The sequence below is a fragment of the Zootermopsis nevadensis genome, unplaced genomic scaffold (genome assembly GCF_977971745.1).
Source record: "Zootermopsis nevadensis isolate Lab colony 2312 unplaced genomic scaffold, Znev_1.0 Znev_ptg000031l, whole genome shotgun sequence".
Lineage (NCBI taxonomy): Eukaryota > Metazoa > Arthropoda > Insecta > Blattodea > Termopsidae > Zootermopsis > Zootermopsis nevadensis.
In genome coordinates this window covers 4879690-4893017 of record NW_028259163.1, presented here as the reverse complement: position 1 = coordinate 4893017, position 13328 = coordinate 4879690, and the positions used below count along the sequence as shown (strand labels likewise).

At 33.5% G+C, this 13328-nt stretch overlaps 1 protein-coding gene across 2 annotated transcripts in view; it reads left to right on the top strand.

Annotated features, from left to right (window-relative positions):
- The window catches only part of LOC110834443 (kielin/chordin-like protein), a 356749-nt gene that overhangs the window by 162128 nt on the left and 181293 nt on the right, over positions 1–13328 (top strand). For both annotated transcript variants that reach the window (XM_087359511.1, XM_087359510.1), the window contains exon 4: positions 11182–11308. In XM_087359511.1, coding sequence (XP_087215637.1) covers positions 11182–11308 — 127 coding nt within the window. The remainder of the gene's footprint in view (positions 1–11181; positions 11309–13328) is intronic.

The following is a 13328-nucleotide window of genomic DNA, read 5'->3' as shown; positions in this document are numbered from 1 at the left end:
ATTTTAAATTATGAAACTTAGAGAGGATGAATGTCAGTTGTTTCGTATCGAATTACTCGTGAAATAGACTCAGTCTGTAACTGCATCGTGCATAAGCTGATACTCGCTTAGCTGGTCAGGAAATTTCAAGTCATGAAACTACAAGTTTTGTTACCATGTTGACGTAATGTAAAAACCTGTTACTGAATTATGTGCCAAGCTAGTTAATCCAGTCCATAATTATATTTTTAATATACAGTTTAATATTATCCTCCCATTTAAACTTAGGTATCGATAGTCGTATGTTATGTTCATATTCTACTGTATGCGTGTCTTAAAAGTACTTCGTGTTTTGCGCAATATCTGGGTTTTTTTACACTAATTTTATTACAGAATCACATTGGTTTTCTATATAATTATACACGGATTTTGAAAGTCAGATTAGAACTTTATAACTCATTCATAATGCGTACTAAACGTGTACCTTATAATTCCAGTATATACGGTGTGTTTCAAAGGTCGTGCAGTTTAAACGTTACGTGTGATTGGGAAATTTAAACATTTTTAGAGCGGAGTGGTAACACTGAGCGCTTTGTATTTGTTTCACTTGATTTAACTATGTAGGCAACAGTCGTGGTGTTTTCATCATTTCAGCGCGTTAAAATATTTTCTGAGACAGTCGCTTGAAGCAGATAAACTCTCACTTAAAATTTCAGCTTTCCTGATTCTGAAAATCAATGACTTTACCTTTCGCAGAGTTTATAATAATTCGTACCTCCTTCGTCAGGGCGAGACAGCAACGACCTCTGAAACGTCGTTAAACTTCTACCTGACTACACGGCGTAACAAACCATAAGACAGCTATCTTAAATTTTAAGTCCATTTGTAATAAAAAGACTCCTGGTTATGGGATTCCGAGTAATATCCCGAAACGTCGTGTATATTAAATAAAATGAGTGATTATTAACATAATTGTGGATGAACGTGTAATTTGTCGACATGGTCCCTTGGAAAATGGTAAGATTTGAGTTTTTGAAGGCGACGAATATGGATGTGGTGTTGTTGGAGACAGTAGGCTCCTCTGAAACGTCGGTCAGATTAGACTGCATTGTGCAAAATATTAGAATATACCTGGACAATGACTTGATGGTTAATGTTTGTTACGACCTGTGTGAGGCCGATTTTAAGATTCGTGTGCATACGAGGGAGGAGACAGACAAGGGGCAAACGATAGAAGGGCATATTTTGATTATTGTGCAGTGCAACACGACGGGGAATTATCGCCCAAAGAATAAAAACAGCAACACATCGTGAATGAGAGAATTGGGCAGGCAAACCGCTCCATCAATGTCCAGTGCTTTCTTTTGAAGCTTACTCAAGTCTCCAGCGTACCTTATCTCACTCATTATTCAACCCAAATACTCGACTGACCCTCGGTGGGAATACATAAACGGACAGGAGTTTTGTTTATTTGTGGGTGGCGTAGGAGGTCCCACATATTTTACTTTATATCTTTTGAATATAAAATATTTAAATTCTCGACGTGTTTGACTAGCTCTGTCTGTACATAACTGCCTAATTCAAGTGCCTGTAACTCGTTAAGCAGAGGCTCTGTTGAGAAACTAACAGTTGCTTAGCTGTCATGAAGGTTCGTTGCCGTGGTCAGAAGAGCTTACCAATGTTCCCTGTCCTTAGCCAGATGAATCCAATCTGTTTTTAATAATCATTTATTTTTACTTAACGTGTTGAGGTAATTGTTTATAATTGTTTAATTTTAACCGTCTAATCACAATAAAATATTTTATTAAATATTAAAATATTATTACTACAATTAACATTTAATATTTAAAATATGTTAAAATGATGCTCTTTCTATCGAAAGTTCGATTTACATTTACATGTACTTTTTAACATATTTTAAATATTTTAAATATTAAACGTTAATTGTAGTAATAATATTTTAATATTTAATAAAATATTTTATTGTGATTAGACGGTTAAAATTAAAGAATTATAATTCATCACAATATGACGCAACATTATCATCTCATTATCATCTCGTGTTGAGGTAAATTTTCTGTATTTGTCCAGTTGCAAGTTATTTCTACATTAGTTGAAACTATTCTCAAATAAATGTTTTGATAAATTTTGTTTTAAATCGTAAATTTGTTAATGGCAGTACGGTGAACACGTGACCATATGAGCCGAATTGTGGAACAAACATACATGACGTGTTTGAAAATTCCCCAGAAGTGTTTGTATCGGGTATAAAGAATAACAGAATCCTTTGTTTGGTGTCCAGCCATGTTCTAGCCGAGGCTAAACCAGTTACAAGTCGGAATCTTTAGGACTCGTCACAGAACAACTAACCTTCTCAGTCGAAAGGTAAACTGCTAGAGCCATGATTATAGTTAATCTGATAGGAAAATTTGTTGACATGTTTTGGTAGTAAAACTTGAGTTTAGTGCTGATAGATCTTATAAATTTATAACATTATGTGTTTTTTAAAGTCCGCGATATAGCTCAGGTGGTTACTCATACACTTCTCAACACTGATATCGGTTTACGAGCCCAGGATAGTCCATTTGTGATTTGTGGTGGAAAAATTTGTACTGGGACAGACTTCCTTTGTCAGTATAATTTCACCGCTGCTCCATTTTTTGAGGATTAGACAAAGGGTCCGTTAGTGGTCGAAGATCCACAGAGGTTTAATCTCCAGTTAATCCTCTGTAGGTTAGTATTTGCCATGAAATACGTGTCCTGCTTAGCAGGATCTCAGTGAAAGCTCTGTGCTAAATATCTCATTTTTGATATTAATAAAGGACTCTCTGCAGATCGCAGGACGTATAAAATCCACGATCCGTTATAGCATATAATTTACACAGTATGAGGGTATAAAAATTATTTTTAAATACTGAAGTACTTAAAAGAGACGTGAGATCAGGAAATAATCAGTAAATATTTCAATAATTGTTAAAAAGTAGGCATTTATTCGGTCTGGTTAACCGTAATTAAGAGGCCTAAGTTATGATAATACATAAAACGTATCATTGCGTCTGACAGACATTATATCATGATCTCTGATTCGTGTTATCATGAGTTAAATACAATATAAAGTGAGCCCCATTTGACACACAGTAAATTACAATATTAAAAACTTATTCTGAAACAAAAAATAATCCTCATTTCCATAAATACGTATATTTTTTTTTCTCTCTGTTACGATACATTTTCTGTGAATCGGCCTTGTTATGAAAAATACTTGAACAAGTTTTGTCTGAACGAACTAGAATTTTTGACGACAAGAAGTTTGTGCACTCCTGCTTTATACGAAAATGAGATATAATGTGATTACATATTTAATTAATGACTCCTAGTATGTTACTGACAATTCATGTAGACCTTCACATTTTGTTTTATAATTTACAATCTTTGAAATGTTTTGCAAAATACGAGATATGGGCTATTCTAACTATACCGTAGCCTTCAAGGGTATTACGTGATTTTAAGTAATAAATTTATGTCTTCATTGGCACATAAAATACATCAAGACTAGTAAAATATGGCAACAAAACAATTTGAAGGAGTGTGTACTTACGCCATTGAACACACCTGATCCTCATAAGGTTAAAATATATGTACGATACAGTTGTGTTTTAAAGTGTAAAAATTTATTTGTATATGTGAGTTCATATAGTGACACCTGATATATATTTTAAAGATGGCGGTGTTCACAAGCTATTTAGTAAAAAGAATCTCCCCCTAACTGAGCTCCAGCTAACTGAACCTAATCACAGCGAAACAAAATGGTGGAATAAGCATGTTTTGATGCAGTAATTAGACGGATACAGGTGTTTTAAGTTAGAAAAATCTCACAATAGATCCATTAGACACATTAAGTATTGTAGTATTACGCAGCTCGTGTTTATGTTCGTAAGTTGCGTGCATTTCGACATGTTCCACAGTTGTATTTCACGGGACAAAATTTTTAAAGGGATCATTACCTGTAGATATATCATAAGCACACAAAAAATGTCATTCATGTAATGTACTCTGCAGAACGGAAGCGATTTAAAAGATTGTCATAACGTACTTTCATCGGAAGTAACTTCTCTTCACGTACTGTTAATATAACTATAAATTGCTATGAAATATTCGCGTACCTAAATTATACTTTACTTTAACACAACTTCCGTTTGTAATTGTGTTGAAACCACCCCTGCACTTTTAACTGAGTTATATTACAGCTTACACACCTGTTCAGTAAATCACACTCTTCTAAAAGTACGAATTATGCTTGCTAAATAATTGTCCTCTATTTTTTTAGACGTGTCAGTATCACGCACATGCGCAGTTGATTTTTTTTCCTGACAGCTCAGAGTACTCAGTAAGATCACTTACCATTTAGTCAAACAGGTGATAAGGAATTTTAAAACAGTAATTTAACCCATTATAGAGTAGTGGTAACTATATGTAACAATTTTTTAACTTTCAATAACTCGGCATGTCGTCAGATAGTCTTATTATAAGTTTAATTTTCATGAGATGGTAAAGTTGCGTCATATTGTGATATAATAAATATATATTGTTTAAATCTTGTCCGTCTAATCACAATAAATTCTTATTAAATATTAAACTATTACAATAATTAACATTTAAAATATTTAAAATATTAAATGATGTTCTTTATCGAAATATTCGATTTTTATTAGACCATCATTTTTCTAATGTATATCGAATATTTCGATAAAGAACATCATTTAATATTTTAAATATTTTAAATGTTAATTTTTGTAATATTTTAATATTTAATAAGAATTTATTGTGATTAGACGGACAAGATTTAAACAATATATGTTTAATTTTGTTGTGAAATAACTTCTGTTTAATATATCACACGGTTCTACAGTAATAATCTTGATTACGTCCGGGTTTATTAGCAACTGAAGAAAATATCCCCAAATTTATAGTGGCTTATAACCTATATAATATCAGGTAGCTTTTTAGGGAATTTGATACTAATATATTTTTCCCAAAAAGGCATCTCAGTGTCTGATCACGAAATATATTTACAGGAGGTGTTTCAGACTGTTTCCACTATATTAAAAAAACATGAAATTCACTGGCTGAATGTGTATGAATTTTTATAAATAAGACAGCTCGAATTATTTTTAAAAAAGTAGGCACATATATCAGTAAAATTTTGTTTGAAGCATTATAACTTCTTATTAACAATTAACAAATGGAGACTTTTAACAAAACTGTTTAATTCTATGTTGAATATGAATTTTTCTTTACAAATTTTATTGATTAAATTAAATTACTTTTTATGATATCAATAACACAATAGATGACGTATTTTAAACGCAAATGTGAATATTAATATTTTTAATATAGAATATAAATATTTAATTTTAATACGGGAGTAATAATGCATAAATACAAGGAAATAAATGTTAAAAATAAAGGGTACATTCAACAAGTGGGCTTAATAAACATATAAGTATATGGATGCGTACGTTTGGAAAATACGTGACAGATAACCTAATAATAAGCAATGGAACTAAAACATTTTGCCAAGAAGAAAATCCACACATGAAAAGTGAAAATTATTGTGATAACAGAATAAGTATTTGAAGTAAGTAACGTAACACACAGGGGTGTCCAAATATATAATTAATTATATTTCTGTGGTAATGTGAAAATAAAATTAATATTCACCATAGAATAAGACTTCTCCATTTGTTATATATTAATTAGACGTATAAACTCTAATGCTTCAAACAAAATTTTACTGTTAAATTTTTATCCTTTTTGTTTAAATTGGAGCTGTCGGATTTAAAAAAACCTCATACACACAACTAGTTCTTTACAAAATGCATACAACGTAAATTTCTACTTCTTTTTGAGCTTACAAGTCCTCATACGTTTATAGTAAGCTTTTATTTCTTATCCCCGTTACAAACACATGCCAATCTTGGACACAACACTAACCAGTGGATACCCGATCTTTTGTTACATCCTGTATCATGAACAATAACTCTTCACAGGGCCTCAAAGGTACATTTCCACGTTTTATCATCCCCCCTGTATACCTACGCAGTTCAACAATAGATTATAGGGCACAGGGGTTGGGGAATAAAGCAGGGGGTAGAGGAACAGCCGAGGATGGGAGAATTGTATAATTTCTTAAAATATAATAGGTTAAGGCTGCGAGTCCACCATCTACTTTTAGGTCATGTATATATTGCGGAGTACTTTCTGTCTCTTTATTCTGAACCCTCTCGCCCCTCGATTCAACCCGAGGCACGAGCTCATAGCTACATAAAAAACTCGTTTTGAAAAGTGAAGAGGAAGTGGCTTCCCCAAATCATTTTCCTTTCTTACAGCAATACTTGTTTTTATGCATACATCTTACTATTTTTTTTTATTCCTGTCATATTGAATATAACACCGCAGAAGATTTGCAATATGTATGCGTGCTATTATGAAAAAGAAATCACCGCTGTCCAGTTCTGCATCCATCTGCTGACAAAAAGAGAACTAACCACAAATTACGCATCTTAAGATAACTTTCATGAGATGTAATTGGTAGTGAAAATAATGGCTGTCGTAATTATGCTTCAGTTTTGTAACGGGATTTAAAACTACTTTGATATTCTTAAAATTATTCATTGTCAGGACTTTTTCCATCGTCTGTTCTTTAAAATCACGACGTTTCGGAGGCTGGTTCTGTCTCCGTCTTCAGGTGAGAGTCGGGTCCCTTAATGACAGAGAAGGAGACAATGTATAGAAGTACATTTTTTAAATAAATTATATTATTATATAATTGGTGGAGAGAATTGCCTGAGGATTTTGTTCAGTGACTAAATTTGGTATTAATTTTGATCTGGTTTTGTTATCATAGGGTTAAAAAATGTGTTATAGTGGAAAGGTCATTGATAGTTTGGTTAATTCAACAACCACGACATATAATTATTATTTTATAATTACCTGAGATTAATTTTTATGATGGTGAAGATATCAGATTATGGTCTTCAGCGTTGAAGACTGAGGGGATAATTCTTTTTCGTAATGTTGGTAACAACCTGTGAGACCACATGGAGTTACAGCCCGATATTAATAGACTATTTTGTAACTGAATTTGTGAAGGTTTTTCTCTTAAAAACATCAAATTCTTTATAAGATATTGTAGGTGCGTCATATTGTGATTTTATTTAAATAGTATTAAAATATATTAAAATTGTCCGTCAATCACAATAAAGTAATATAAGATAATTAAATGGTTAAAATATTATCCTTTGTTCCGTATCGAGTACTCGATTTACATATGGAACATTCTCGACATGTTTCGGCTTTGATACAATGAAAAACGAAGAAATGATAAGAAAATTAAAAAATTAAAAATTAAAAATTAGTAATTGAATTAAGAGTTTATAACATACACCTGATGACGGCTCTATGAAAGCCGAAACATGTCGAGAATGTTCCATATGTAAATCGAGTACTCGACACGGAACAAAGGATAATATTTTAACCATTTAATTATCTTATATTACTTTATTGTGATTGACGGACAATTTTAATATATTTTAATACTAATCAAATTCTTTAATTATACAGTTATTACCGTGGTTATCATTGGTAGATGAATAGTTTTCGGATTAAAATAGTTTTCGACTGATATTGTTTCCACAAAAGAGACACGCAGGCTTATAAATAGTGTGATTGGTTTGGGTGTTCTGACTTCAGTTGTTCACTGACATAAAAACTTATTTCACCTTTGGCAGATATATTTTCAAAGACTCTTTTATATCGATTTTCCTTCCGTTAAGGACACGTAAAGGACAAAATGGCAGTTGACAATGAAAATTGTTGCTTTCTGCGAGTCCTTTAACAGGAGCATTTCTGGTGAAACGAGAAAGAATCAGCTTGGTGTAGAAAATAGGATAAAAAAAGAATGAACACTTACAGACCCAAGGGGGGGGAGGGGGGTGTGAAGAAAGAAAGATAGATCCTAAAGAGGACAAAATAGGCGTGAGATGGGAATTGTGGATTCGCGTCCCAGGGCAGAAGAAGAGATGAATATGGGTATAATGAATGAAATTGTAAGAACACACCTTTCATAACGAGAACTTGTCATTCAAGGTGTGACAGATGTCAACATACATAGACGTCAATTCAAGTTATGAACTGTCATACAACACGAACTACTGTATCAGAGTTGATGGAACAATGGATTTGACTTTACCTGAAAGTCAGAGACCCACTTTCGGAATTAATACCTGTTTTCCTCTCCTATAGTTTGCATGTGTTGTGACGTAGATTTCTGTAGTCGAAACTCAAATCTGTTTGTATATCCGGGTCACAGATTTGGGGGTACAAAATCACAAGTATTGTCCCACCGACTTGAATAATGGGAACAAATATAATTACAGAAGTGTTTTTTTTTATAAATAAATATTTATAATGACCGTTTATTTTAAATCAACTGTTTTGGAATTTAATATCTCATTTACGAAGCCACTCAGTTGATAAAACACATTTCAGAGAAAATTTAAGAAAAATTCTAACAAACACACTATTTGCTTTAAGATTGATTGATGTTTACCGAAGATCAGGATAATTACAAGTATTTCAGAAACATTTATAATTCATTAACTTATTCTCGATTCAAAAAACTTTATCTAAAGTTATTTTTGCTTAGAGTATAGTTAAGCACTGTTCATATTACTTAAGATTCGTAGAAGAGATCTAAGTTCAAATGATAATAAGAATATCTCGTCATAACTGACTTACCCACAAATTTTTTTAAACCAATATTGATAAACGTAGAATATTTAAAAGTTACAAAAGAACAATAACAAAAATTTATAAACAATCTTAGAATCTACTTAATAACGTAACTTCGTATATAAAAACAGAGTCAGAACAAATACTATACCCAAACTGTACAGAAAAACTATTAAATTTGTCTGAAAATTTAATTTTCTGTTTACTGTTTTAATGCTGAAATAAATTCTGAGAATAAATTCCCTTATCCTTCTATATTCTCTCTACACGTTATGATAATTGAGCCAGCTTAACACTGACATGTGACGTTGACTCCCCTAACAAGTTAGGGAATCACTTTGCAAGACAATAAGTTGCTAGTAAAATAAACACAATACGAATATTCAAAAGCAAACTAGTTAACACTGTTCCACTAACCGGGGCTTTTGAATTTCTCCTTGTTTTCAAAGTTAAAAAAAAATAAAAGTAACACCACATGTGACCCGCTAAGCTACCTTTTCTGACGCGTCAAACAACAGAAAACCGTGAAGGAAAAATTACATATTCAACAGTTAGAAAACACTGTAAGGGAGGGAAAGTACATTTTTCTTCACAAAGATTAACTCCATGCTCCATATATATATTTTTTTTTACATTGTCAATAGGAAATTCAGTATAAACTCCCCTCATTTTTTTTACTAGTCTAAAAATTTGTGAACTTCCCTTATGCAGTATTTAGAGCATTTTAAATGTGCACTGACCCGCAATGAACTTTGATTCTGGTACCAGTTTTCTTGCCAAAGTTGTTCCGTTCTTTTCTTCAAATTGAAACTGACATTCTCACAGACTGGAAAAGGAAAGAGTAAGAAGGCAAGATCACACATGTTGTTGAAACTAACAAAAAGACAAAGCCACGAAAACCAGTCCAGTACAGAAACACAGCTTTGAAGACTTTCAGAAGGCATTATGTACTTTTGAAAAATAAATTTCATGAATTTTTAACAACACTTCCAACCAATACGATGGCTTTACATCGCTTTTAAGTATAAGAACACAGTGATGTAATCAACAACTCAACTTCTGTATCGATTCTTGATTGTATTCGCTGTTTGATCGGTGCGTAAAATTAAAGTATGTCTGTCCGTCCGCCATCGTCAGTCTCAATGTTTTTCGGTCTTCATGTTTAATCTCCAGAACAATTTTATTAAATTTTGGTCTAAGACTTCTTCACTAAAATCTGTGAAGGAAATTGAATTCTGGTTCAGACAAAATCAGTAGAAGCCCAACACGAAAGCCTTCAGCCGCATTAAAGCTGTGTTAAAAAAGACGTTTCGGAGAAGTGATATGCTTAATTTACACATAAGCCCATTTATTGTTTGAGCATCCGATGCCTGGTCTATCTTCCGTTTCCCGTGAAAATAACGTAAGTTATGGACTCATGTTGTTTTATTAGTAAATTTTATTTAGATTTTGACCGTAAAGAAACAACCGCGACAGGTCACCCCAACAGTGACAAAAGACATATAACCACACAGCTAGTCAGGAAACTCGCCGTCTTTAATCGGAATCCGGCAGTTGATTGACATATTCACCAGATGATTTCTGTCAACACGATTTCACCTATTTCCTTAAACAATTTTTATATTTTCGTCAATTGTTAAACTAGGTCTTCCAAGTCACCATGTTTTACGTCCAACATATGTTCTAAGTGATTCATCTTTATCATTAATTTTTATTTTGCTCTGTGGACCTAACATTCGACGAAGGTTAAAAACCTGTGGATCTCGAAGAAGGATTAATTTTGGTAAAACTTTCCTTAATGAAGGTCAGTCAATTTTCTGTTTGCCTTCCCTACGCAAAACTGTAACTGTACCTGAGATTATTAGTTTCTCACGGTGGTGAAAATGTCAGTCTTGGTCTTCAGGGTTGTAGTTACGTAAAAAAGAACACAAGTGTAATACTTCGTTATAAGTTGATTTTAATTTCGCTGTGATGAGGCTATAGATTAATCTATACGACTTCAATAAACTTCAGAATATCTGTTGTCTTAGGAACTTGTTCTTTGTTTTGAAAATTCTAAGCAGTTTGCTTTCGAAGACAGGAAACATGCCCAAATGTTGTGGGATTTCCCTGTCTTACCTGAGGACTACGAACTTTCTTACATGCATCCACAAAGTCACTTACCCTTGAAAAACACTTTTAGCTGACAGACGACGGGGAGTAGATACACGCGGCAAAAACTACTTTTAATTGAATTTTAAATATTTGCGGTAGGAAAACTTTTAAATGTTAGGGGGGTTAAGGGATGGAGAAGGAAATAAGAGTGGTTTGTGTCAGGTTACACCACGGAAGGCCTGTCTGTCTATGTTGTGTCAGGAGCGAACTGGCTGATGGTTCACGGAATACATTTGGTAATGGTTCTGCCTCTAGGTTTTGGGATGCGTCAAGACAAATAGTGTGGCCAGAGATACCAGAAGCCGGTGGTCCTCGAGATCTGGGACCCGCATCGCAGATCACTGTGTAACTGGGCTCCTGAGTTTGAATCCCGCTCAAAGCTGTATGTCTGTCTTCATATTTCTATGTAGTTCTGTCCTTTGTAGTTAATGGTCTTACTCGTCTAGGGAATCCGACTAAATATCTAAACAACTTAAGAGACGAAGATGGTTATCTTCTGGGTTGTAGCGCCGTGTAGTCTGGTAGACGTTTATCAACGTTTCAAGGCCCTGATGATGGAGGCAGCAAGGACATCTGAAACGTTGGTAAACGTCTACCAGACTACACGGCAGAACAACCCAGAAGACAGGCATCTTCAGACTCACCGCTGTGAGAATCTCAAATCCTACACAGCTTAAGAAGCGACCAAGATCCTTTAATGGTTGTAGAGAAATGTGTGAGAGTAAATTCTACAAAAAGGCCATATCTCTTTAACATTATAGGTAACAAGAAAATATTCCTTACTTCTGTTTTCCTTTCTTAGGTAAAGAAGTTGAAAAGATTAAGGGTTGAATGACGTATAAAATGTGAGAATACATGGTATGGATTTCCAAGCGTTAAATTAATATAAATATTGCAATACTTTCTAGGATAACAAAGAGTCTTTACACTATTGTATATTATTAAAATAATTGATTCACCGTTTTTAAATTTATAAGCCCGCCTAAATAATATTTAAGAATTCAGTACGTACCTCAAAGAAAACAACTTGTGACCATCGGCTAGTTAACACTGTTAAAGGAGCTGTTCGCTGTTTATTCTTAGACTCGTAGAAAACACAAATACAGAATGCACAGGTGTTGATTGCTAAAAGCAGATTGTTCTACAAAATTTATAAACTTTGTTATCTGAGAAAAAAGTCCTCTCTGTGAAAAAATTAGATGTAGTAAGGCTGTGTTCTTCTCATATGCCATAATTTTATCCAAAAGTGACTTCGCCAGTCTCTGAGGTCTACGTTTTTTGTATTATTTTATTGGTTTTAATATTTAATTATTCGTGTTTTTTCGTCTAATCACAATTGTATATAAATAATTAATAATAATTAAATTTTAATTCACAATATGACGCAATTATATCAACTTATGGTTTTAATCGTATGTTGCGTCAAAGAGTTTACCGCATTTAATGTTCGTTGAATGTGGTTGACCACTGAAGTCGTTCACACTTCTTATGTTTTATAATCTGCAGTAACAAAATTAAAGATCCAAGAAAATTTGACTTCCAGTTGGACGTCTGTGACGGACTAAAATGAACAGCTTAATAGACCTCCGAGTTATAAACCCATACGCACACTTCGACGTGTGCAGAACGTCTTTGTATTTTCGTAACTTTAGGTAATTTTGACTGGTATAAAATTTCATTGGATGAAATTAATGTTATTTTACTTATTATACAATAAATGGTCTTTGCTAAAATATTTCGTTGTTGATTTTTAAATTCATTTTAGGGTTGTTTTGAATAGAAAAATTAAATAGTATTCCAGTATTGTATATAAATAGATTTGTATCGCTGTAAAAAGAAGAAGAGTACTTGACATTGAGTGAGCAGAAGTTGAAAATACGTTGTGCGCAATCGTCGTACGTTACAGCCATGTGCGCACAGTTCAAGGTCATGTCCGAACTTATAGCGATTCACCACTATCTACTTTTCAAGACTTATCTTACAGAATAAAGTTAGATCTGTTGATTAGTAGTAGCCACGGTGGTCTAACGGTTAGAACGCTGGCCTTGTAATCCTGGGGGTCTCGGGTTCGATTCCCGGCTGTGCCCGAATTTATAACTTGTGTTGGGCAAGGCCGTGGTCTAGGCAACACGGAGTTTTCCTCCGTGGCATCCCAACAATTACTCCATTCACACACAGAAGAAGGCAATGGCAAACCACTTCTGGATCATCTGCCAAGAACGTATATGAACAGGTCCCAGTCCGAGAAAAGGATGGAAGGATCCTGTTCATATGGACCTGTCGTCAGACAGAACACTAAATAATAATAATAATACTAATATACGTGACGTAGTTTTACATTTTATTCCAGTGGGGTTGTAGATATTTCCTTTGACAATCCACCATTTTAATATAACAAACAT